Here is a 27412-nt window from a genome sequence, read left to right on the forward strand (position 1 = left end):
TAAAAGACAAACCATCACCATCATAAAGCTCAGAGATAGCCTATTTGAAGAACACTCCCACCCCTCAACTTTCCCCCATACTTGTAATACTTGCTAAATGTGTAGTGTTTCATTATATAAAGGGTTTTTTAACATTTAACATGAAAATACAGCACTGACTGAGATGTAACATGACCTTTTTTAAGGATATTCTGTATGCAGCGAGGCCTATTTGAAGCGTTATGTTTGTGTGTTTAAAAGTTTAACATGAAAAAGCAGTATTGACAGAGCTGATATTTGGTAGAAGTTTAGTGAACTAAAAAGGCTTAAGATACTAGCCTACTCTTTTAAAAACAGTGTTTTTAAAGTACCGAAACAGCAACTGGGTAATAATATGAAAACTGACAATTGAGGGGAGTTTACACATGTGTTTTAATAAAAAAAAAACACAAAAAAATTGCTTTTTAAAGTTTGGATTTATACAAAAAACGTAAGAAAAAATTAGCTTATGTAAAAAGAGTTAGCTGTTTTCTACCAGAGATAAGGCGTCTTCCTCCCCCGCCCCCACACACACACTTTTCTGCACACCCTGCCCCCTTTTTTTTTTTTTTTAAATGCTTTCTAAAATCTAAACTGAGGACAAACAAATTTTAAAAAAAGCCACAGCCACGGAGATCAGGCCATGGAGGGTAAGAAAGCTGTTCTGAGTTTTAGGGGGAATGTTGATAACTCTTTCAGTGGAACAGTTTTGTAGACAGCCATTCTGTGTTAGTTGTTATGCTTTAGCTCGTGCAAGCGTTTGTCATTTGGAAGCACTTTCCCACTTTATGAGGTATTATCTTCTCCCATCCTATGGCCTCTCAGAAATATTAACAAAAACAAACTTAAAGATACTTTGTAGCAATGCCTGCAAAGCAACAGTTACAATTTTGTTGATCATTATCTTGTCTAAGCCCCGAGATAATATATTTTTGTTTTGTTTTTATAAAACACTTTTTTGTGCAAACTGTAACCCTAGATGATGTACTCTGGTTTACAGAATAAGAGGAATATAAGGACCTGTGGTTTTAAATCTGGTGTGTTTCTGCATGCTCTATTTTATTGAAACACCTGTAAAAATGTTAAATGAAGGGATGTGTCTTTGTGTAGGCTTGTCTTTTAAAGCAGTGGTTCTCAAAGCCGGTCCACCGCTTTTTCAGGGAAAGCCCCTGGCATGCCGGACCGGTTTGTTTACCTGCTGCATCCGCAGGTTTGGCCAATTGCGGTTCCCACTGGCTGCGGTTTGCCGCTCCAGGCCAATGGGGGCTGCAGGAAGGGCAGCCAGCACGTCCCTTGGCCCGCGCCACTTCCTACAGCCCCCATTGGCCTGGAGCGGAGAACCACAGCCAGTTGGAGCCACGATTGGCCAAACCTGCAGATGCAGCAGGTAAACAAACCGGTCCGGTGCGCCAGGGGCTTTCCCTGAACAAGCTGCAGACCGGCTTTGAGAACCACTGTTTTAAAGTGTTTATCCCTTTACAAGATTTAATATAACTTTCACCTCTATTTGTTAGAAAGTGGGGGAAGAAACAAACTTCTGCTCTCTGATCCACTGTGATGTTGCACCCCATAATGCTTTATAGAAATGTGCTTCTGAGTGTAAATATGAGTGTAAATAACTGGAATATGTTTTATGCTAGATATGTCATGTAACATAACCTTTGCAAAGATATGTTCCTCTGAATGTATTCATCCTATTCACATGCATGTATAATTTTTATATCTGAAGTTATGAGAGTTGGTTCTATGCTTGTATTTAAAGTGTTTGCTGTAGGAAGCACATAAGGCAGATTTATTTCATTTTACCAAATCTGACTTGTTATGCTTTGATTTAATAATCACTTAAATCTACCTCTATAGTTAATAAATCTGTTTGTTCTACCTGAAGTGCATTTGGTTTGCAGTGTGTCAGAAACTCCCCTTGGGATAACAAGCCTGGTACATATCAATTTCTTTGTTAGTTTGACAAACTCATATAAGCTTGCAGCATCCAGTGGGCATAACTGGACACTGCAAGATGGAGGTTCGTAGGGTTGTGGCTGGGACTGAAGATATTGGCTAGTGTCATGCGCTTGCAAGTAGCTGGGAGCCGCTTACATGCCAGAGGCTGTGCATGAACAGCCCAGGAGAGGGAGAGAGCACAGTAGAGTAGCACACAGCAGAGCACAGTAAGGCTGGCTCCCTGAGTCAAGGATTGGAGAGACCTAGCAGCTCACCGGTCCAGATAACACCAGAGGGGAATGTCACAAAGAGGTTTCCACCCACAAGAGACTATATAAGGCCCTGGGAAACGCCTCCATTTTGTCTCCAGCTAGCTCAGAAGATAGCCTCTCCACCCCAAGGAGATGACTGAAAGAAACTGGAACAAAGGACAGTAACTATGGGGGTGTGAGTGATTGCTGGACCCAGACTAGGAGGAAGTCTAGTCTGTTAAAGCTTATTGGAACCTCTCTGAGGGTGAGATTTACCTGCATTTTGTTTCCTACTGTATTAGGCTTAGACTTGCATATTTCATTTTATTTTGCTTGGTAACTTACTTCATTCTGCCTGTTATTACTTGGAACCACTTAAATCCTACTTTTTATATTTAATAATCACTTTTTACTTAATTAATTAACCCAGAGCAAGTATTAATACCTGGGGGAGCAAAGAGCTGTACATATCTCTCTATCAGTGTGTTAGAGGGTGAACAATTTGAGTTTAGCCTGTGAGCTTTATACAGAGTAAAGCAGATTTATTTGGGGTTTGGATCCCATTGGGAACTGGGTATCTGGGTGTTGGAGACAGGAGCACTTCTTAAGCTGTTTTCAGTTAAGCCTGCAGCTTTTGGGGGATGTGGTTCAGACCTGGGTCTGTGTTTGTAGCAGGCTAGTGTGTCTGGCACAACCAGGCAGGGTACTGAAGTCTCAAGCTGCCAGGGAAAACTGGCTTAGAGGTAGTCTCAGCACATCAGGTGGCATTCCCAAGGGGGTTTCTGTGACCCAACCCATCACATCATTGGTTTACAAAATAGGGGGAATATAAACTGACTGTCACTAAGGACCTGTGGTTTTAAACCTGGGGTGTGTCTGCATGCTCTATTTTGTTGAAACACACCTGTAAATAAAGGGATGTGTCTTCATATAGGTTTGTCTTTTAAAGTGCTTATCCCTTTACAAGACTTAATATAGCTTTTACTTGCATTTGTTAAAAAGTTTGGGGAAGAAGCAGCCTTCTTATCTCTGATCCACTGACTCTCAGATGCTGTTTTTGCTAATGGGGGTTTTGCTGCAGCTTCAAATTGTCCTCACTAAAAAATAACCAATCTTAGTCTAAAACACAGGGGAAAACTTTTAAAAATTGTTTGTTACTAAGGGCTTATGGCTTTAACTTATATTAAAGCCACTATATAAAAGGGCTACATTGCAGGGAAAAATGCTTGGGGTCTGTTCTTTTAGATAAGAATAAGGCAGTTAAAGGGGTGGGGCGAGTGAGATGGCTCTTGTTTAAAAACCTTGGGACTATAGGATTGGTTCAGGAAAATGAATTCTACGACGCTGCTGTAGAGCAACATCTGATTGGGCCGATCCCATGTTCACAGCTCTTCAGGCTTGTTATCACCACCTTTGGAAGTTGCCTCTTTCTGCAGAAACATTTGGAAGGGTAAGATCTCTCTAACTCAGTCATGTGCTGTCTATCTTTGCCCTTTGCAAAGGAGCTTTCTTTTCCCTTTTCTTGCCCTGTTCTCTCTTTTAACCTATATTTATGTTTCTCTTTTATTTAACTCTTTAAATGTTCTTTTCTTAACCTATCCTTGTATTTAATAGTTCAAATACTTTTCTATTAACCTGCCTTTATATTTACCATGTGCTTACTAAACAGTCTCTGCTTTAGTACATTCCCTTTTTTGCCATGCCTGTTCTTTTTAACCTATTTTTCAATATTATTTAATGTTTTAAATGCTCTTTTATTAACCTACCCTATTTAACGTTTTAAATGTTTTTTTCTTAACCAACCTTCATATTTTACCATGTTTTAATAAACCGTTTCCTTTGTTTCTCTTTTATTTAACTCTTTTTAAATGCTCTTTTCTTAACCTACCCTTATATTTAATACACCTTTTTCCATTTATCTCAATTTTATTCTTGAATAATATATCAAACTAGTCCTTTCAAAACACCTCTCCTTACTAAACCTCACTAAAAATCTCTCTTCTCTTTAATAACTTGCCTCTATTCTTTCAAACTCCTCCTTTAAAAACAAAAATCTTTATTTTTCTTTAAGTTCTTTCTATTCTTTAATAACATGCCAAACTAGGCTTTTAAAATCATCTCTCCTTACTCAACCACACCAAAGGTTCTTTCTTTTTTCCTCTAAACCTTACCAAAGCTTTCTTTTTTAATCTTTAAGCTCTCACTCTATTCTTTGAACCTTTTTCTCTAAACAAGCAACCAAATTATCAAGGCGCAAACACACTCCCCCTATTCAAACATTAAAAAATAATCAAAAATATTTTTTCAAAATGGCTGACAGCGCCAAACCTTGACACCACCGGAAACAGAGATCAAGGGTGGGACATAAGCCCTAAATGGAGCATGGAAACCTGTCAACAAATACATGGTGTTGAATACTATCGAGTCATATACTACTATTCTGGCATCTCTTAACTTTTCAGGTTAAGACTTTGCAATTTAATGATCTTTTCACAAAGAATGTATCTGTAAGTAAATTTTTTGGTTAAACAGGCCAAGCAAACCAGAGGCTGTACAATGTTTAACCATCAGTGAGAGGACATGGATTTAGCACTAGAAGGAATAGTGTCCCCTTGATGCATACAGATGGTGCCATAGAACGTCACTGGGGAACTGTCCAGCAAAATACCTCCTGAAACATTGTACAGCCACAAAGCTGAATTCCAGCCTATGTGGAAAAAACAAAAGATCTGTGCAGTAATAACTATCACCACCAAGGACTCTCTGTGCTTTTCTCCTCCACTGCAACTGTCATTGCAGATGAAGTGGCAAACATCACACCCAAAACTTCTGTCCTTTTTCAAATATATTATAGTCATTCAAAACACTACAGTTTCCAAGAGTGCTGCTATAAGGCAAGAATGTGTGTAGCCTTTGCTCAGTCATAGACTCATAGACTTTAAGGTCAGAAGGGACCATTATGATAATCTAGTCTGACCTCCTGCACAACACAGGCCACAGAATCTCACCCACCCACTCCTGCAATAAACATCTCACCTATGTCTGAGCTATTGAAGTCCTCAGATCATGGTTTAAAGACTTCAAGGTGCAGAGAATCCTGCAAGAAGACTCAGTATTTGCAACCTTTTAATTTGTTTTCTGCAGACATTTGTATTAATTATTTGTTTTGTTTAGCAAGAATGTTTGCAGAAACTTGGGCATATATGTCCACACAACAATACACACTAGAGAGGACTTAGTCAAGCCCTACTGTTTATAAGAGTTGCCGTCATCCAATCAGAAAGAAGAAACTATGCCCTGTGAATTGGGTGATCAATTGCACAGCACAAATAGTGAATTATAAATGCAGTCATGAATATTCAAAGCTACAGTCATAGGGAATAATTAATGAGAAACCCATAGGCTGAAATAATTTGTTTGTACAAAACCTTTGAATAGTTTTGAATAACTAATATTTATAAATAGCAAAATTTGTTCACAGATAATTTGCAAACAGCTACTAATAGTCTGCCTCATTTTGACTGTTATTGATGGAAAAGATCTATTAAATCATTGATTCCAACCAACTTTCAAACTCTAGACAATAGGCATTTCTGATGCTAAGGACATACCACTTTACAGTTCAGGCAAAAGGCCATTGCAATAAGAGGAAAAAAATCTTGAATCAAGTGAATCATGTTAACCCAATATTACATTTTGGCAGAATCCAGTAATTAGAACAAGATAATTAATGCAAACTGCAGATACAGTCAAAATAGACACTGGAGAGCATCTTTTTTTTTTTTTTGACAAGTTTTACAGTATGAGAATATAGCCCAACAAAGACAATGGTTTTGAAATTATTTGATGTCATTCAGGGTGGTGTTTCAATATCAGTTGATAGATTTGTGAATTTTCTTACAGGTTATCAACTTGAGAATAACGTGCTGAATATTTCTTGGATGGTAGAGAACAGTGCTCTGCTTTCATTCAAAGTCTAAATTTTTCATTGCTTGGACTTGATCTGAATTGGAAGAGAGGTGAAATTTGCCATTTCATCCTACAAAGTCCACTCTAGTGCAGGATTGTTTAATCAACTCTTCCACATTTTCCTAATTAACAGGTAAGTCACCTATTTCTTGTACACAAGGATATTATCATGACCAGAACAAGAGAGCCTGATTCTCATTCACACTAAGACCACATTACCTTGCTCTGACAGTGTAAAAGGGCCTTAAAGTAAAAATAATTTATATTCATATTCACTTCCTTCAAGGCTCCTATGCATGACTAGAGCAGTTTAAAATGGCCTGGGTGTAAATGAGAATAAGGCCAAAGGAACAATTTTGTTAAATAAAGAATATGGGCCTCATTCTCATTTAGCCTTATGGCTTCTGTTTTCAAGGGTTTATTTTTAGCAGTTTTTTTAGTTTTATGTAGATGTCCAAAAATTAGGGTTGTTCAGGTTTCTCTTTCTATATATACTGTAATGAGTAATGTCTTTTTTCAGAACCAAACTAAACCAAATACAGAAGCACAGAGACGTCAGTTAATGTGAGAAATGAGCAAACTTGTTGAAAGAATAATTTGTAACAACTAATGTGTTTGGCAAATTTTGCTTGTGAAATGCTACTTAGATGCTGTCCACCCACAGTCTACCAATGCACAACCACTCATGGCTTATTGCTGTGGTGTGGGCTAGTGACATCTGAATGTGGGTAGGAAACCTGAAAAACAATAAGTGTTTCCTCTAAATAGGCTCCTTTTTAACGGTGCTCTTTTTTGTCTCATTCTGACACTTCTGAAAACCACTTAAACACACTTCTAACAAACCAGCTGAGAACTAGCTGCCTTTGCGATTAGTCATCAGCCAGCTCTCAGTTGTGTCCTGGTGCTGACATACTTCACTGAAGATGACAAATATTTCTCATACATAGTGCATGTGGAAACCAATATTTAATAAATAGTGGAGGTATCAGAGCATCTCAAAGATAATTGTAACCCTTTTTTTTTATACTGGAAAGCATTAGGCAACTTAAATATGGAAGTCACTGCCAGCTTCCCAATAATATTATTTGTGGTAAAATTCTAATATTTGTCTAACTTTTAGTCCATCTCTTTCATTTTAACCTTTTTTTCTTTATGCAGGACAGCACAAGATGACTGAAGAAGCTGACACGACAACCTACTACTACGATCCTGAGTCAGAACCATGCCAAAAAGCTGATGTCAAAAAATTTGCATCCCAGTTTCTGCCCCCGCTGTACTCCTTGGTGCTGATATTTGGCCTAGTGGGCAATGTGCTAGTCGTGCTGATCCTGATAAAATACAAGAGGCTGAGAAGCATGACTGACATCTATCTGCTGAATCTGGCAATTTCCGATTTACTCTTTATTCTTTCCTTACCATTTTGGGCTTATTATGCAGCACATGAATGGGATTTTGGAAATGCAATGTGTAAAATTCTTTCAGGGGTCTATTATGCTGGCTTCTACAGTGGCATCTTTTTCATAATACTTTTGACAATAGATAGATATCTGGCAATTGTGCATGCAGTGTTTGCTTTAAAAGCCAGGACAATTGCCCATGGCATCTTCACAAGTGTTTTCATTTGGGTTGTTGCAATATTAGCCTCTCTTCCAGGGTTTATATTTCACAGTGTTCAAAAGGAAGGTGTTCACTGGACCTGTAGCCCTCATTATCCATCAGGTTCTGAAATCAAATGGAAGCAATTCCTGATTTTAAAGATGAACATCCTGGGACTTGTCATTCCACTGGTCATTATGATCTTCTGCTATGCAGAGATTATAAAGACATTACTAAGATGTAGGAATGAGAAAAAACATAAGGCAGTCAAGCTTATTTTTATCATAATGATTGTTTATTTTCTCTTCTGGACACCATTCAACATTGTTGTTCTCATGTACACTTTTCAAGATTCATTTTTCCTAAATAACTGTGACAGTAGCAGTCAGCTGGAGCTAGCAATCCAAGTGACAGAAGCAGTTGCAATGATCCACTGTTGTATCAACCCCGTGATCTATGCTTTTGTTGGTGAAAAGTTTAGGAAATATCTTTATACCTTTTTCCGAAAATACATTGCAATCTACCTCTGCAAACACTGTCCAGCTCTTCATGGTGATAAATTAGAACGGGTTAGCTCCACATACACCCCATCCACTGCAGAGCATGATATCTCCATTGGTCTGTAAAATGCATTAAAATGTAGCCAGTAAAAGTTTCATCCTCCTTTTTACTTAAAAGATTGTGCAATTAAACAAAACTCTTAATACGATGACCATAAGACCTGGACAGTTACCAATCACAGTAATAAAACTTTTTGTGACATTGTAGTATTTCTCATTTTTCACATAGAGAATATTACAAATCCCCCAGGAACATTCAAATTCTACAGTTTGGTAAGTATCCACTGTAACATGGCTACCTATGTAGTATAATTTTGCTCTTTAAACCTGGACTCTGGTCAAAGAACTATTTCCTCAGGAAATATAATTCAGAAGATGGCTTGAAGAGGGCAAGGAACAAGGTTTGTCTTCTCTCAAGAGACATTTACCTATATGCAAAACCCCAAGAAAAATTTTAGGAGGAAGGTAACCATGGGAGGACATTACTGCCATTTACATGGGGCTCGATGCACCTTTTTACTTCAATATTCAACATTAATTCCAGGAAAAAAACCTTTCCTCGCTTACAGACAGCCCTCCAACCTGAAGCAAATACTCTCCAGCAACCACATACTGCACAGCAAAAACACTAACCCAGGAACCTATCCTTGCAACAAAGCCCAATGCCAACTCTGTCCACATGGTTATTCAAGTGACACAATCATAGGACCTAATCACATTAGCCACACCATCAGGGGCTCGTTCACCTGCACATCTACCAGTATGATATGTGCCACAATGCCCCTCTGCCATGTACATCGGCCAAACCAGACAGTCTCCACACAAAAGAATAAATGGACACAAATCTGACATCAGGAATCATAACATTCAAAAAATGGTAGGAGGAACACTTCAACCTCTCTGGTAACTCAGTAACAGACTTAAAGGTGGCAATTTTGCAACAGAAAAGCTTCAAAAACAGACTCCAACAAGAAACTGCTAAGCTTGAATTAATATGCAAACTAGATACCATTAACTTGGGTTTGAATAGAGACTGGGAGTGGCTGGGTCATTACACATATTGAATGTATTTCCCCATGTTAAGTATCCTCACACCTTCTTGTCAACTGTCTATATGGGCCATCTTGATTATCACTACAAAAGTTTTTTTCTCCTGCTGATAATAGCTCATCTTAATTAATTAGCCTCTTACAGTTGGTATGGCTACTTGCACCTTTTCATGTTCTCTGTATGTATATGTATCTTCTTACTATATGTTCCATTCTATGCATCTGATGAAGTGGGCTGTAGCCCATGAAAGCTTATGCTCAAATAAATTTGTGAGTCTCTAAGGTGCCACAAGTATTCCTGTTCTTTTTGCGGGTATAGACTAACACAGCTGCTACTCTGAAGCATATCCTTAATAGAGAAACAACAACTTCCATGCTCTGATAAAAGAGCATAAACCAAATCCAGGAGAGTGAGAAATGAAAATTAGTCTTGATGGTTGTAGTATATTAATTTTTTTTGTTTGATCCTAAAAAGAATGGCAAACGATGGCACAGGAGGGAGCGAGATGCAAAATAGTACTGTGGGCTGGAAATCTCAACAGCTCTCTAGATTTTTTCATTAACTGCAAAAAAAAAAAAAAAAAAAAAAAAAAAAGGGAAAATGCACAAAGATTGAAAATGCAAGACCTGAATTTTACAGGCTTGCATCTAACCTGTTTTTTCCCATTGGAAAGAGGTTTTCTTGATCATAATATCCTTTGCCTTCTCATGAACCAATGTGAAAACTTCTTACAAGAACAAGAGTTTGTGCAGCCAACTGGGATTCAGGAAAATTTATAAAGTTCTGGCTTCATTTTGGATTTGAAAGTTTTTACTCATCTAGAGTCCTAATATTTAATGCCATATCACCCTTTAAAGTACAATGACATTTTGTACACCACAAACAATTCAGTTTCAAGAGAATGATGTGATATGCACAGGAAGAGTGAGGAGAAAATGGGCATGCTTCAACAAGCTCTTATTTAAGTGTTAAGGGCCTGATCCTGCAAGCACTCATTCAAGCCACCGTTACTCATCCAGACAGTCCCCTGACTTCCATCCATTTGCTCCAAATGGCACTACTAATGCATGCAAGTCCTGCTCACATGAGTAAGAGCTGGCAGGATCAGATCCCAATATCTTAGCACTTACATAGTACTTTGCAGCCTCACACCTCTGTATATAACTAGTTATTCATCCTGATGACAGCCCTGTGAGGTAAATATCTGCAGTACTACAACATGAAGGCAGAAAATTACTCTCACAGTAAACTTCCTTTTATGGAAAAAATATTTTCTGCAAGTTTGCATTAGTGTGAAAGCACCTTTTTAATACCAAATGCATGTCAGTGTTATGGTTATCTATTTCAGAGTATTAGTCATGTTAGTCTGTATCAGCAAAAACAACGAGGAGTCCTTGTGGCACCTTAGAGACTAACAAATTTATTTGGGCATAAGCTTTCGTGGGCTAAAACCCACTTCATCAGATGCATGCTCAGTTTTACTGAGCTGTCTCCATTTCCATTTTTATTGGGGTGTGAATTCTGATGCTATCATTTTATGCTTCTTTCTCCTTCTACATTAATGCAAGTTATTAATAAAATCATTATATTGTATGTTTCTCATTGTCTTTGTGGGAAAGAGGCTTCAGCTCCAGATCCTGGGAAAGTGCAGGGATTTTTGTTCCTTACATGGATACTAAGGGAACGCACATAACCACAAAGGGGGTGGAGAGGATGTCGAGTCATGGAGCAGAACCCTTCCCCACACCAGCCCACAGGGAAATGAAACCTACTGGGTGTGGAGCTGCTGCACTATCCTAAAAGATGTTGCAGCTGGGACAGCCCCCATTCACTGAGAAACTTGAGGAGGAATTTGGTACTTGACCTTTGAAAATATATATTTTTTTAATTTTAGGGGGCAAATATCAGTTTGGGTGGGTATTATAAAGCAGATGGCATGAAAGTGAGTGAGGAAAAATTATCTAGCACTGGGGAACAAACTGAATTCTCCCACAAGCCAGCTCTGGCCACTGTACGATCACTTTGTGCTCCTTAGGTGGTATAAAGTGACATTAGCCAACTAGAGAATCTGGCCCTTAAAGTTTTATATCTACAGAGTATTAAGTATTTAAATTTAAATATGAGTAAGTGCGTGTTGCTCTACATCCCTCTCCATGTTCCCTGCTCTGTCCCCACCATTCCCCGGCCTCCCCCTTCATGCTCTTCCCAATCTCCTGCACCAGACTTTCATGCATCCCAGTCCTCTGTACCCCTGCATCATCCCCTCTTGATCTGCTGCCAATCTCAATATATTCCTCCTCCCTGACAGCCTCTCACTCCAAGACCAGGTAACGTGGCTCACTGACATCCACTCCCTGCCCCAGTGGGTCTCAAACTTTCTGCTACCATGCCTCACTTTTATTGAAGCAAATGAGTTCTGTCCCCACCTTCATGTGAGTTAGAGAGAATGTTCACATATAGCAATAATTAATGCAATGCTAGAAGGTCAAAGGATAGAAACTCACACTAGCATTTACTTTGCAACATTTCAGTGAGATGAATGAGCCTGAAGAGCAACTGGGAACTCGGGAGAGAAATGGGCCTGAGGGAGGTACAAGCTGGGGATAAAGGGACTCACAGGGAAGAAGCTCGGGTTGCAGAATGGGTGTGGGGGGACTGAGACCCTGTCTCCTCTATGCCAGAAAATCACTGAGATAGCTGGTGGCAGATGCACAGGAAATCTAACAGAAAATCTCATGCAGTAATTTGCATTTTTTTCAAGATAGTCAAAAAGTAGGATATGAGTTTCAGGCCCCACCCAAACTCCATCATGGGGCTGGCCCTATGTTTTTGGAAAGCCTGCCCTAACCATAGTTCACTTCCTTTCCAGTGCACAACCCTCCTCACAATGCCCCTTCCTGGACTCCTGTCATTTGACATTTACTATCTCATTGGCGATAACTAGATGGATCTATCTTGATGGATCGATGATCTACATTGATAGATCTCTGATCACATATCCTTTCATATATATCATGAACTGGTGTGGTTATTGGAAAAAATACAGGTCTGTATGTTTATTTCACTGTGATACTTCGATTACAAAGCTTAATCATTAAAACAGCAAAAAACAACAGTTCTGGAAGGGATATAAATTCTTAGCTGCAGGACATAAGCCAAACTCTAATTACTGGGGTTTAGGAAGAAATTTTACCCGTGGGCAGGTTTCTCCTCAATTGCCCACTACAAGGCTTTCTTGCAGCTTCCTCTGAAGCAGTCGGTGCTGGCCACTACTGGAGACAGGATACTTGACTAGACAGACCATGGGTCTGATCCAGGCTGGCAATTCCTATGTTTCTAGAAAGAGACAAGCCCCTTTTCTTTCATCTTTCCTACTTTTTCATCTTGAAAAACAAAGTCCTTCCCATACTGAAGAAAAACTCATTGACACCTGACAGATTTGGAATTGCCTATGATTGTTTGTGAATATGTTAAAGATAATTGCTAATGGTAAGTTTGATTATAGTAAGGGGGTTTATTGTATGGGTACATGGGGTAAGTTCAAGAAGAGACTGACTGCACCAGGAAGGAAGAGTATTATGGCTCCCTCTATTTATAAACCCCTCCCATTCCCCATGAGTTCCCATTGATCCCACTCTTAGAAAGAGACTCTGGGTGTGTCCTGCCAATCTGTTTGCCCACAATGGAAATCACCAAAGTAACTTCAAAGAGCTAATGAGCACACCTAGTGCTTCCACACCCAATTTCTGGACATCATTCCTGCCTCTGGCAAGTGTGGCACAGAGAGTCCCCCAAATGAAAAAGAAGAAATTATGTATCCTTCTAACAGTTTCTTCCTTTTTTCACACCACTACATGCTGCAATGCTAAGAGTGGGTTACACACAAAACCAAATTCTTTCTATAATTATAGGTTTGGATTGTGAAACCTAAGTCCTGCCACTAGGATTTCAAAATCTATACATCTGTGCTTTAACGCACTTTTTATAGGAGCATTTGAAAGTCCTTTATAGAAAAGAAGAACTACTTAAGTGACAATGATTTCTTGTTCACTCAAAGTCTGCTAAACGTATGAATATTGTATCCTTCTTCACACAGGAAGGGGTGTATGCCTGCCCTGTGTTTGTTACGTGCAAAACTGAGTTATGCAGTGCAGCCAGTCTAAATGATTAAGACATCAGTGGCACTTCTTAGATATCTGGTAAGTCATCTTTCATCTGTTTTTAGTATTTATACATTTATTAGTTGCTTATGTAGATTAAGAGGTAACACAAATGCTTATATCTGTAAACACAGAAAATAATCTGCTGAGTCATTTGTTAGTGGATTCACCTATAAAAATAACAATTGAGAAGGGCAGGGGGAATGCACTAGAATGAACTATTTTAAAAGGATGTAACCATTAGAAGTGTTCAGAAGGGAAACCAGATCAACAATGAGGCAAATTTCCAGGGACTGTATTGGATGAGATTGCAATGGAATAAGATACCTCTATAACAATCGAATTAAACAGGAAAGATTTTTCTGTCAAAACTTTGATACCAGTTGTAGCAAGAAGAAAAATCTGTTTTGAAAACACAATAATGGACCAGATTTGCAACTGGTATAAACTAGTGTAGTATCACTGAAGTCAGTGGAGCTACACGAATTCATATAAGCTGAGGAACTGCTCCGATACTGGGAAAATATTGGTTTGAAATCTGAGAATGTGAGCACATTAAACATAAAATCCTTCAGACCTAATCTGGAATATATCATCTTTTCAGCACACCATACAAATGGTCTGATTTTGCAGTCCTTCACAGTGATATGAAATCAGTTTTGCTTTAATAAAGATTTCAGGATTCACTCCTGACTCCAAGATGCCAAGTGCACAACTCCTGTCATAATTAATGGAAATTGCATTCCTAAGTATCAGTTTACCATTGCATATTAAAAGATGATCCCCCTTCTGTCCAGAAGAGAGGAGAATCTATCTGGCTAAGGCATATTTACACCTATCTCAGAATGACTGCTGAAACACTGGTATTGTAATTTAAACACTGTGTGTGATGTGACCTATTTATATTCAATATGTATTTCTACAGGAAGTCCCGTGTAATTTAGCTGTTTATTGTGAAGTTTTACTCTGCAGTCTAACATTTTAATGTTTTAATTTTTGCCATTTTTTTTTTCAAAAAATGATCTGAACATTTCTGTGAAACAGTAATATCTGGCTTTGCTGATTTTTTTGTATGCTTAAGGCATGGGAGGCTTTTTAACTCAAAAGCAATAAAGATTGGGTTAACTTGCAACAGACAAACAGAATTTTTGATAGGCTGATCGCAGATTTCTGGGAAGAAATCGTACTCTGTGGTCATGACTACACTTACCCCCATATTGTAGTGCTTTTCATCCGTAGGTCATATAGCATTTTTTCCCAAAAGGATGGGTATCTTCATCTCTCTTTTATAGATGGGGAAACTGATGCACAAAGAGGTGAAATGACTTGCCTAAAATCAAACAGCTGGTCAGTAGTAGAGCTAGAAATAAAACCCAGGTCATCTGACTCCTAGTCAAGTGTCTTAGGCACTGGATAACAGTTTCCTAAAAGAGTGGAAGAAATTGCTTCATGGGCTACTGCATATAGGGATTTGCTAATCCTGCTCTTTTAAAATTGGTAGGCACCCATTGGTAGTTATCAGTATCTGATGGATAGATACTAATCTCAGATTCAGATACTGTGGAGAGAGGCTTCTGAAGCAAGGAAAGGAGCTAATAGGAGGATTTTACTGGAACCAATCAGAAAGAAGGGAGAGATAACAGGATTTAGGCCCTGAGGACAGGGTGGGTGGAAGAAGACAAGCACCATGGTGATGTTCTCACGATCCAGAGACAGAGTGGAGGGAGGAAAGTTGTTATGCTTATAAGAAGCACATGGGATCTTTTTCAGGGAAAAGGGCAATATGCCGCGTTTATTGAAAATACAACCGTTATCATATACATTCTATTACACAACACACACACACAAGTCCTGCAGACGGTCTTTATAGTTACCAGTCTGTCGTAGCTCGAGTCAATCTAATCGCCAGTTAGATTGAGCACAAGTGAGGAACTGGGCTCTGTCAGTTGTGATCTGATCCTCTGAGGCTTTGCAGGACTGAACCCAGAGTTCTATGGCAAAATACCCCAGCTTTATACTTGTAAATTTCCACTTTAGTCTATGGATTTTGCAATGTTATTGTGTTATCGTTAGTCCTTAAGTGGTGTTAATCTTGGGGTTTTCTGCTGTTACCTCTTATTTGCTGTCTCACCTTCGGGGGCGTTTGCCTCACCTCTGCCTCAGTTGTCAATGCTGCTAACTCGTTTTAGCATCAGATACAATGGATATTTTCTGATTATTTCCTGCTGTCTCTCCAAGTCTCTCACGTCTTCTTGACCATCTGGACATTTGTGATGGCTTTCACACTCATCCTTAACCATGCACACATCCTTTACTCACACCAAACAATTTTACAGAGAATTTCAGACAGGATTACATTTTAGAAAGGGTTATATGGTTACTAAAGGGATTACAAAGGAGCCTCACACAACTTCATTTGCAATGCAGATAAGAAACAAGACCTTATAGCAAATACTGTAATGAAAACTTTTCCTAAAACAAAAGGTGACCATAATCATCCATAAGGACTGTTCTGGTCTGTTCCTGCTTTAACATTAGTTCAGACACAGGCAGCCTGTCTGATGCGTTTCTACCAATATCCCAGAGGGTCATTCCTTTCTGCTATTCAAAAAGGGTGGCTGGCAGGATGAAATCAAATCATACATTAATACATACTACATTATTAATTATAACCTCTAATACAAATATAAAATCCTACATTTCAGAATCAGATTTGTACTGTATCAATCTAACAAAATGGCCACACTCTTGTACAAATCAGTTCCAAATCAGGTATTTGTCACACCTCTATTGGCTTATCAGTACAAGCTTAGGATAAAGATGCATGTCCACTATTTCTAACCAGTCTCAAATTCCATCACCCATTCCACAGCACCTGCTTTTGAAATGCTCCATTCTGCTGAGCAGGACTGCCATTTTATTCCCTAAACACCAGCAACTTATCTAAACTCCTCTCTCCCTGGTGATTGCTGCACCTGGTTAAGGAGAGTCATGTTGGTCATGAGCAGAAGACATATTGGGAGTGGCTTATTCTCCTTATTGAAGTTCTTGAAACCAATTCAATTTCTTAAGTTGTTCAGGCCACAGATACAAAGAACGGCCCCAATTCTGCAAGTGAATGTGCAGGCAAACCAAACCAAATAGAAAAAATAAGTTATGGAGGGAAAAGGTTATTGGCTACTTTTTGGAGAAGCTTCTTGTCTTAAAGTACCGGTAAAAGTGACTATATAAAAATACAATCTTTAAACTCATTTGCTACCAGTGTAGCTGAGCCATAACAAACTCACATTTTTACTTTCACAATGACTGTAGAGTCAACACAGCTGTGGAACAACTGTCTCATGGGGAGAATGTGCAGGACTTTCTGAAAATCAGGCATCTTTAAAGGTGACTCAGATTTGACACACAAAAACTGAAGCACCCAAAATCACTAGTAACTTTTGAAATTTTGGCCTATTTAGTTTTCAATAGAACTCAGATGTATTGCTATGCATGTGATTATGATAACTTTCCACAAGTAGTTTAACAAGGTCTTAATAAAAGTAGAATGGTCCAGTCAGATAAACAAAGAGACAAAATAGGTTAAAGGAGGCTAATGTCCAAAAAAATAAATCAACTTGTTCCCCACTGTGCATGATGCTACCTTTCTTAATGGCCATCCATAGGCCCATGTCCCTATCACTATGATCCTAAAATGTCAGGATCAGAGTTCCTGCAGACCAACGAGATCCTTATGCAGATTCTATTCCACGGTATGCATCCGATGAAGTGAGCTGTAGCTCACGAAAGCTCATGCTCAAATAAATTGGTTAGTCTCTAAGGTGCCACAAGTACTCCTTTTCTTTTTGCGAATACAGACTAACACGGCTGTTACTCTGAAACCTGTCATATTGCAGCATAGTTCAGCCATACATCCTCACAGAGGGCAAAGGCTTATGCTTCCATGAACAAAAATCCATGTCCGCTTAGTTGCTGCAGGTGTTTTCCTTGCAAAATCTTTTTCAGGTCTCTTTTCCAAGGCAGTGTTTTTCAATCTGTGGGTTGCGACCCACTACTGGGTCACAGCATGTAAGGTGCTGGGTCGCCTTGCTCTGGTCAGCACCATCGACTGGGACGTTAAAAGTCCCGTCAGCGGTGCTGCCCAGCTAAGGCAGATAAGGGCCTACCTTTTCCGACACCACGCTGTGCCCTGGAAGCGGCCAGCAGTGGGTCCGGCTTCTAGGCGGGGGGGCACCAGGCTCCGCGTGCTGCCCCCACCCTGAGCACCAGCTCTGCACTCCCATTGGCCAGCAACCAGCCAATGGGAACTGGGGGGGCCGTGCTGTGCACCTCTGCCTAAGAGCCAGACCCACTGTTGGCAGCTTCCGGGGCACAGCGTGGTCCATGGTGCACCCCGGCTGCGCCACTGACCGGGAGCTGCCAGAGGTAAGTTTGCACCCCAACCCCGTGCCCCAGTTCCCTGCCACAGCCCTGAGCCCCCCGCAAACCTGGAACCCCTTCCTGCATCCCAAACCCCTCATCCCCAGCCCCAGAGCCCTGACCCCCTCCTGCCCCCAACCCCCTGCCCCAGCCCTGAGCCCCCCCAAACCCAGAACCCCTTTCTGCACTCCAAACCCCTCATCCCTGGCCCTACCCCAGAGCCTGCACCCCAGTCCAGAGCCCTGACCCCCTCCCGCACCCCAACCCCCTGCCCCAGCCTGAGCCCCTCCCACACCCCAAACCCCTCATCCCCAGCTCCTTTCGGTCGCGGGCATCAACAATTTTCTTCAACTGGATCCCCAGAAAAAAAGTTTGAAAACCACTGTTCTAAGGCAATGGCCACGCCACAGAGCTTACACCAGTACAGCTGAGTCATTGCAGCACTGCGAGTGCGGATGCTCTCAACCAGTAGTTCTCAATCAGGGGTCTGGGACCCCCTAGGGGGCCTTGAGCAGGTTTAGCGTGGCCTCCAAGCAGGGCCAGCATTAGACTTGCTGGGGCCCAGGGCGGAAAACTGAAGTCCCACTGCCTGGGGCTGTAGCCCAGGTCCCTGAGCCCTGCCCCCGGGGTTGAAGCTGAAGCCTGAGCAACGTAGCGTCATGGAGGCCCCTGTGGTGTGGGGCCCCAGGCAATTGCCCTGGTTCCTGCCCCCTAACGCCGGCCCTGGCTTTTATATGCAGAAAACCAGTTATTGTGGCACAGATGGGCATGGAGGTTTTATAGCAAGTTTGGGAAGCATCAGAAAGAAAAAGGTTGAGAACCCCTGCTCTAAACCAATGGGAGGGAGCTTTCCTGTTGACTTAATTACTCCAGCCCCCACAAGCGGCGGTTGCTATGTTGGTGGGATAAGCTCTCCTGTCACCATAGCTCTGTCCACACTCCACACTGGTGCTTAGGTTAGTGTAACTTACATCGCTGAGGGGGATGGATCATTCACACCCCTGAGCAACATAACTTATACCAGCTTAAGTTGTAGTGTGTACACAGCCTAACTCCCTGCTGTTAACTCTGCTCCCAGCACTTCAAATGCCACATAATTTGTTACTACTCTTACCCTTGGCCATACTTCGACCACGTGTTTAAGGGAATTATGCAAATGGGGCATATTGGGCTGGTACCCCTATCTCTATAGTTATTTGACAATACAAAAAAGAAAACTGATATGAAGGAACTGTGACACTTCCCAGTGGTACCCGGGGTCATGAGGCACTTCCTCTAGCATGAGGAAGGCTTTTCTGTTCCTGCCGTTGGTCAGTTCCCTCACTCCATTGGCCACGGACAACACAAACACTCCCCTTCAGCCTTACGCAGGCTCTTCTCTCTCACTCCAGGTTAGTGATTGGCATACTCCAACCCCTGAGCCCTCCAAGCATCTCCCTGGAGTGTTCTCGTCACCACTCCATTGAACACGCAGCACTTAGAGATGTTTATAGTGAAAACACATAAAACTTTATTTAACAAAGCATAGAGATTCAAATGATAGCAAGTGGAAGTTTTGGAAACACATGGTTGCAAATAAAATAAAATCACAACATGCATTCTAGAACCTAGACTTACTTATCTAGATACTCTCCTGTCTTATCAGCAATGCTCACCCAAAGTCCTGCCAGTCTTTTACAGCCAGGCTTGGCTGTGATTGTCCATTCATGAGACAAGTCATGCTGTCAGCTTGCCTCCTCAGGGAAAGATTCCAGTGTATGTCCGCATCCCCAGATGTACCCTACCAATCCATTGTCTTTTCTCATAAAGATGATCCCCTGCTGCTGTTTATTTCTTCCTGTACATTTCCTCTCTTAAAAATTTCACAATCTCTTGACTAGCATTTGGCTCAGTAGGCCAACAGGCATCTGTTGAAAGACCTACAATGCCAAGTACACCCATGACCAGATAGAGAGAGAAGTGTCTGTTACCTCCTGCTTGAAAGGAATATTCCTGAGGTATGTCACCTCCTGGTGACCCACCCTAATCCCAAGTCCTTATGAACTTTTAGATACATGTCCTTAAATATTATCTGTACATACATTTTTCAGTGATTATGATGACCTGTGGGCTACTGGCTTTCAGTAGAGACCTCACATGCCATTGTTTGTATAGGTGCAGGAACTAGGGATGCAGGGGTTGCTGCAGCACCCCCAGGTTTTATGCGGGGTCCCGGCTGCCAGCCTCACTCCCCAGCTGCTGGTCCCATACCTAGGGCTCTGCGCCAGGGGCCCTGGTCCTGGCCCCAAGCCCAGCGCCCCACTCCTAACCCTGCTCTCAGGACTTCACTCGCCGGCCCTGCACTCAGGACTCTGGTCCCCGCCATGGGACCTGCTCCCTGGCTGCTGGCCCCATGCCCAGGGCTCTGCACCTGGCCCCACGCCTGGGGCTCCATGCCTGGCCCTGCACCTGCGGCCCCACTCCTAGCCCTGCACTGGAGCTCTGCTCTGGAGCGCCAGCCCCGGACCCCTCTCCCCAGCCACTGGACCCATGCCACTCCTGGCCCTGCCTCCTGTTCCCGGGGCTCCATGCCCGACCCCCCTGTTCCCAGGGCTTCACTCCTGGCCCCGCGCCCGCCCCCAGCTGTGGCCCCAGCCTTGGCCTCCTTACCCCATCTGAGTTCCCCCCTCTCCCAGAGACACAGTTCTGCTCCTGGTCCCAGCTCTGGAGGTTGGGGGGGACATGGACAGGGGTAAGGGGGGCATGAGGTAAAAAGTAAAAATAGCTTTCAGCACCCCCACTATTAAAAGTATTCCAGTGCCCCTGATTGTTGGGGGAATTATTATGCATATATCTGATGCAGGGGATCCCTGGAAAACTGAGTATCCCCTGTGCCCTCTGCCAGTTGGCACCAAGTTGAGACACAGCAACTAAAAGAAGGCAACTATTTCATTGAAAAACAACCCTGTCTCTTAAAGACAATGACACCTTAAATTCTGATCAGGTCTCTCAGTTACCTGCTTTTTAAGACCAGCTTGCTTCTTAATGGGCAGTAATAATTTTAACCCTTTACTGCAAGATATCTCCATCTAGATAAAAATAACATATAATACTGTACATTAAGGGCCAGATCCTCAGGTGACATAAATTGGTATAGCTCCATTGACTTCAATGAAGTTAGGTGAACTTTCACCACCTAAGGATCTGGCCCACAAGCATGTGTAGTTCATGCATCTGTAGACTTGCAGTCATTAATCAGCAATATTTAAAGTTTTCAACAACTAACTCAGAGTATTTTCATAAGTCTGGTCAACATTATATTTTACATATTTATATGATACAGGTATAATCATATACTGTTTACTGTCAAGGAAATAAAAAGATGAGACTGACCAGACTGCATGTCTCTTCCTACAAAAGTGTACACACGAACAAGGCTAAAAGAATGTTATTTAGGTTGCAAAATCAAAATATAGGAAATGCCTGCATTATGGTTGCCTATGCAACTTTAATTTTGCCCCCTTGTGCATCCATCTTGTGCACTGACTGTGGAAAAGATCCTGTGGGAAAAATGAGTGGGGATCATGTAATTAAATATTGTATCACAGTGTATGTGCACAAGTGGACAGAATTAAGGTGCCACAGGCAACAGTAAATCTGGCATTTCCTAACTTTTGAGTACTTGACTTTGCAACCTAAATAATTTTCTATTAACTTAGTGTTTTTATGTATTTTTCATTTTAGAAGAAAACAGAGAAAACAAATTGTTATGTACAACTCTAATAATCCTTCTTTCATGTGTACTCAGCAGGGTTTGAATTCTTAAACTTTGGCATAAGCATAGAGTTATCAACCATTTGAGCTACAGTAACTACCAGCAGGAGAAAGCTATCATCTCAGAGCACACACACGTGTATGTGGACACCTGTATCTCAAGAGTGGCTCAGGGGAGCCTGGACTGCATCTTTGCCCACATCCTCCCAAGAGGTAGGGGAATTTCTCTCCTACGTGGTTCTTCCAGGGGGAAGCTGGGGGGAACAGGTTGCTGTGGCTACATGCTAGGTCTGGGTGTGTGGTTAGTGGGAAGCTGACCTGACTCTCTCTCCTTCTGCACCGCAACTGTTCCAACAGCTCCTAAGCACTACCAGTGCAGTGGCTGCTGCTGCTGCTTAGGCAGCAGTGTAAGCATGGTGCTTTAGGACAGTTATTCTCAACCAGGTGTACATGTAGCCCTGGGGATATGCAGAGGTCTTCCAGGGGGTACATCAACTCATCTAGATATTTGCCTAGTTTTACAACAGGCTACATAAAATACACTAGCGAAGACAGTACAAATTGAAATTTCATACAATGACTTGTTTATACTGCTCTATGTACTATACACTGAAAAGTAAGTACAATATTTATATTCCAATTGATTTATTTTATAATTATATTGTAAACATGAGAAAGTAGGAAATTTTTCAGTAATAGGAAATTTTTCAGTAATAGTGGGCTGTGACACTTTTGTATTTTTATGTCATAACACAGCAAAACATAAACAGAATTTCATGGGGAAAAAGAAAAGGCGCTCCTCTAGCCCTAAGGCTTTCTCCCCACTGCATTTCAAAGGCCTTGTGCAAATAATGGAAATCTCAGAGCTTCTCAAAAAAAAAAATTGCAATAATCTTTTATAATAGGAAATGTTAGCTGAAATATGGGGGTCATCACCAGCCACCAAAATTATTGTTTGTGGTAAAATTCCAATCTTCGTCTGAGTTTTAGTCCATCTCTTTAGTTTCTACCATCTCTTTCTTCATCCAGGACAGAACAAGATGGATAACGAAACTGACATGACAACCTATGATTATTATACTGGCTCAGAACCATGCCAAAAAGCTGATGTCAAAAAATTTGCATCCCTGTTTCTGCCACCGCTGTACTCCTTGGTGCTGATATTTGGCCTGGTGGGCAATGCGCTAGTTGTGCTGATCCTGATAAAATACAAGAGGCTGAGAAGCATGACTGACATCTATCTGCTGAATCTGGCAATTTCCGATTTGCTTTTTATTCTTTCCCTGCCATTTTGGGCTTACTATGCAGCACATGAGTGGGATTTTGGAAATGCAATGTGTAAAATTCTTTCAGGGGTCTATTATGCTGGCTTCTACAGTGGAATTTTTTTCATAATACTTTTGACAGTAGACAGATATCTGGCCATTGTCCATGCAGTGTTTGCTTTAAAGGCTAGGACAGTTACATATGGCATCATCACAAGTGTTGTCATTTGGGGTGTTGCAATATTAGCCTCTCTGCCAGGATTTATATTTCACAAAGCTAAAAGGGAGTCATATCATTTTACATGTAGCCCTCATTATCCATTGGGACAGGAAAGTAAATGGAAGCAATTCCAGACTTTAAAGATGAACATCCTGGGACTTGTCATTCCACTGGTCATTATGATCTTTTGCTATGCCGAGATTATAAAGACATTACTGAGATGTAGGAATGAGAAAAAACATAAGGCAGTCCGGCTTATTTTTATCATAATGATTGTTTATTTTCTCTTCTGGGCACCATACAACATCGTTGTTCTCATGTACACTTTTCAAGATTCATTTTCCCTAAATAACTGTGAGAACAGCAGTCAGCTAGAGGTAGCAATCCAAGTGACAGAAGCGACTGCAATGATCCACTGTTGTATCAACCCCATGATCTATGCTTTCGCTGGTGAAAAGTTTAGGAAATATCTTTATACCTTTTTCCGAAACCACATTGCAATCCATTTGTATAAATATTGCCCAGTTCTCTATGCTGAGGCACCTGACCGAGTTAGTTCCACATACACCCCATCTACGGGGGAGCAGGAATTCTCAGCTGCATTGTGACGGGTGTCTAAGTAAAAAAGTTACATTCACTTTTGTGGAAACAGTTGTGCAAAGGACCAAAACGCTTTGAATACTTGGCTTTAAAGAGGCAACTGAAGGGGTACCTACACATTTTAGATGCACATGAGTTTTCTCCAGAAAGAAACGGCATTTGTTCATACAAATGTGTATTTGTCTATTTTAAAAGGGGGTATGCATACCTAACTACTTACTTGGATATATAAATTTAGACTAAAGGTTCACCCCTTTTTTAGAAAATACAATAGATATGCCATGTTTTGGTCAACTTGACCCTGGAAAAGTTTGTGAATTTGTTCTTTACACTAAGTCTTTGGGCTCATGAATAAACTTCCAATGTACCTCTTCAGAGAAAGTATAATTTAGAACATGAAATTAGGTCAGAAGTGGAGACACATCCTCTTGAACTACCTCTCATATCTTAGTATGAGATATGCCACCCATTTATACTCAAATGTATTTCATCCCACACAAGCCTGGTGCTATATCAGCGTTAATTATGTTAAATTGACATCTGTAATACAAAATCTTGAAATTGAGATCCTAGAAAATGTCATATATTTGGAAAAAGAAACTCCAGCATTTCTAGTTGCTTCTGCTTTTATTTTTGGTTGTTAAGCATTTTTATTGGTATAGTAGTAGGACATTATCCAGCCATTATTTTGTATCTAAAACTCCCAAAGTTTGTAATGAGAGTTTTGATGAGATTGATAGCAGAATATAAGCAGGCTACTCCATAAAATTTAGGTCCAGCAAAGCACTTAAACAGATACATAACTTGAAGCATGTGGGTGCTCATGTGCATGAAATCATGCTTTAGTGTTTTGATGGATCAGGGACACCCTCTCTGGGGTTTCTTGCACTTCCTTTGAAATATCTGGTTTTGGCCACTGTCAGAGAAAGGATTCTGGACTAGATGGACCACTCTTCTGATCTAGTATGGCAATTCCGGTTTTCTTATGTTTCTATAAAGCCCTTAGAACAGTGGTTCTCAAACTTTTGTACCAGTGACCCCTTTCACATAGCAAGCATCTGAGTGTGATTCCCTATATAAATTAAAAACACGTTTTTATAAATTTTACACCATCATAAATGCTGGAGACAAAGCGGGGTTTGGGGTGGAGGCTGACAGCTCGCGACTCCCCCTGTAATAACCTCATGACCCCGACAGGTCCCAACCCCCACTTTGAGAACCCCTGCCTTAGAATAATACTTTGATCGGAAAGTGGTACAGGAAATGTATTAAAGATGTTTCAAATTATCAAGTGCATTTGAAATCAGGAAATGAAATAAGGAAATCCTTGCTTATCCAACCACTTCTTTCAACTTATTCTCAGTTTCGGTACATTATTACATTACTGTTGGGCTACATCCATAAAGTAAGTATGGGCAAACTGGAACTCTTTTCTAATTCATTAGGTTTTGCTTTTTACTTTCTTTTCACACATTATGCATGAGCCATCTTTTGGAATTTTTTATATGAATTTTTACCAGATTGTATCCTGAAAAAGTGATTAATGATAAATTAATTTCAATAGAAAAACGATCATTTTCATGTCAACTGATGAAGCTTTGGAAGGACAAATTCTCTTTCAAGGAGGTACTTTCCTGCATATAGTAACCAGCTTGCAAGGTTTTGGTTTTTTTAACTTAAATAAAAAAGCCCCTTTATGATTTAGTCACTTTTCAACAAGAGCTGAGAACTTCCACTAATGTTTTTATGAATCACACACATATTGTGAGTGTGAAGTGTGTGGTCTGACTCTCCAGTCAGAAAAGGATTAACCCTCTCCATGCAAAGGGAGATAAAAGCCCTACCACTCTTGTGCAAGATCTCAGTCATGTAGGGAAGAGCACACAGCTGAAGCTCAATAAGGGAGACTTAAAAGGGGCCCTTGTATCTAGGAGGAATTTCACTTACAGCATGGATCTTTTCTGGAGAAGAGCTATTTGGAGGGCCTAGTGAGCTGTAGTAAAGGACAGCATTTGGACTTACGGAAACAAGTAACCTGATGGGACTACAGCCTCTTCTTAAGGGACCTGTTACTTCAGTGGAACTGGAGCTTGCTTTGAAAACTTGGGACCAGCCAGGTCCCATTTACCCATTGGATATGTATAGTGAGCCATATTAAATGGAGAACAGCAGAAATGCAGAAATGGTGGAGTCTCTGCTACTAGATGGCACTCTTGATATATATAAGGGATCCAGAAACAAAATAACTCATACTATGACATAGTATGTTTGTGTTTGCAATTCATTAAAGTTGGTTGAATTCTCTGGTTTTGGTTTCTTGCAGAAGAAAGTGTGTTCTCAAAGAATGGGGGAGGGATGGCAAAGATACTCTTCCACACAGCATGTTGCAATATCGAGTGAGCAGACAGCACAGGGTAAGTAGATGGTTCTGAGCATTAGTAACTGGATATAGAGCCTTTCAGTTCTAGGTCAAATCCATTCCACCATGGTGGATCAATAGTGGTGACAAGCTTCTAGCCAGTGGATCTTAAGCCTCTGTCTGATGGATTAAAGAGCCCTCTGCTACGTGATATCACTGCCACAGGAAGATTAGCTTCTGACAGTGTGTGACCAAACACTTTCTCACACATCAAATATAATTAGTGTCAACATCAAGGCAAACAACCTATTCAGACTTAACAGCTCCTCACTCATTAATGGTCCTATTCTGCATGGTGCTGAATTGTTGTCTTCTGTGGAAGCTGAACATGGTCAAATGCTTCACTTAAAAAGTGTGAACAATACCTAAGATCTCCTAAACAGGGCTAATGCTAGATATTAATAAAATGAATCTTCTAAACTTATTCCTTACTTACATTAAAAATATCTTCTACTCTTTCTGGCTAAAATCAAGGGTAGTTTGCTATCTTACTATTATAGGGGGAAGAACTCTAGGTTCTAATTGCTATTTTACATTGCTACTTTTGCCTAGGTCTTAGCCATTCCAAATTCTGAGTTTACAGTGCCACCATGTGGCCACATTTTGTCTATTTAAACCAAACCTGTTGAAAGGATATAAAATTCTTAACAGTATTTAAAAAATAAATAAATAACAGAGCATTGAACTTTCCTCCCAGAAGTCTAATACCGCTGTCTCAGGATCCTCAGAGTGATTGTTATAGGATATCAGGCAACCGTAAGGAGAATGGCAGGACTTTGGAGAGCATCAGAGAGACTAGTATCTAGAGACAGATGAAACCTATTATAAAAATGAGCTTATTGGCTTTGCATGTACAGATTGCACAGCATTTTATAAAAATAGGAGCTTGCCCTTCTGCCATTGACCAAGTTTTCCCCACAGCTGTGCGGTTTGGCTACTGCTATCCAACCAGCAGTGGCAACTCAGTGGTGCTGTAGGTAATTTGTGAAACACTTGGGAGCCTTTAGGAACCATAACAATGTTAACAAATCATCTAGTCCACTGGTTCTCAACCAGAGATCTGGGGGCCACAAGCAGGTTTCATGGATTAGACTCACTCGGGCCCAGGGCAGAAAGCTGAAGCCCCGCCAGGCAGAACTGCAGCCCAGGGACCTGAGCTCCAGCACCCAGGGCTGAAGCCATAGCCTGAGT

At 40.9% G+C, this 27412-nt stretch overlaps 2 protein-coding genes and 1 long non-coding RNA gene across 6 annotated transcripts in view; 2 read left to right on the top strand and 1 right to left on the bottom strand.

The window, feature by feature from the left end:
* LOC144261510 (uncharacterized) overlaps positions 1-27412 on the bottom strand; it is an 85943-nt gene that overhangs the window by 56923 nt on the left and 1608 nt on the right. The gene's annotated exons all lie outside the window — the stretch shown is intronic.
* Positions 575-9670, top strand: LOC144261508 (C-C chemokine receptor type 5-like). Of its 3 annotated transcripts, XM_077811151.1 has the most exons (5): positions 623-668; positions 2330-2475; positions 3599-3660; positions 6114-6312; positions 7338-9670. In XM_077811151.1, exon 5 carries the CDS (start codon positions 7349-7351, stop codon positions 8399-8401), a length of 1053 nt encoding a protein of 350 aa, XP_077667277.1. In that variant the 5' UTR covers positions 623-668; positions 2330-2475; positions 3599-3660; positions 6114-6312; positions 7338-7348; the 3' UTR covers positions 8402-9670. The 3 variants fall into 3 exon arrangements, with proteins under 3 accessions (XP_077667278.1, XP_077667277.1, XP_077667276.1); XM_077811150.1 differs by lacking the exon at positions 3599-3660; XM_077811152.1 differs by lacking the exons at positions 2330-2475; positions 3599-3660 and having other exon boundaries at positions 575-668.
* Positions 12728-26228, top strand: LOC144261509 (C-C chemokine receptor type 5-like). 2 transcript variants are annotated; one of them, XM_077811154.1, is made up of 3 exons: positions 12728-13584; positions 21752-21930; positions 22747-26228. In XM_077811154.1, exon 3 carries the CDS (start codon positions 22758-22760, stop codon positions 23808-23810), a length of 1053 nt encoding a protein of 350 aa, XP_077667280.1. In that variant the 5' UTR covers positions 12728-13584; positions 21752-21930; positions 22747-22757; the 3' UTR covers positions 23811-26228. The 2 variants fall into 2 exon arrangements, with proteins under 2 accessions (XP_077667280.1, XP_077667281.1); XM_077811155.1 differs by having other exon boundaries at positions 21755-21930.

This window comes from Eretmochelys imbricata, chromosome 2 (genome assembly GCF_965152235.1).
Source record: "Eretmochelys imbricata isolate rEreImb1 chromosome 2, rEreImb1.hap1, whole genome shotgun sequence".
Taxonomy (NCBI): domain Eukaryota; kingdom Metazoa; phylum Chordata; order Testudines; family Cheloniidae; genus Eretmochelys; species Eretmochelys imbricata.

Excerpts from the sequence above, each read along its gene's own strand:
- LOC144261508 (XM_077811152.1), top strand. The coding sequence starts at position 7,349 with ATGACTGAAGAAGCTGACACGACAACCTACTACTACGATCCTGAGTCA.
- LOC144261509 (XM_077811154.1), top strand. The coding sequence starts at position 22,758 with ATGGATAACGAAACTGACATGACAACCTATGATTATTATACTGGCTCA.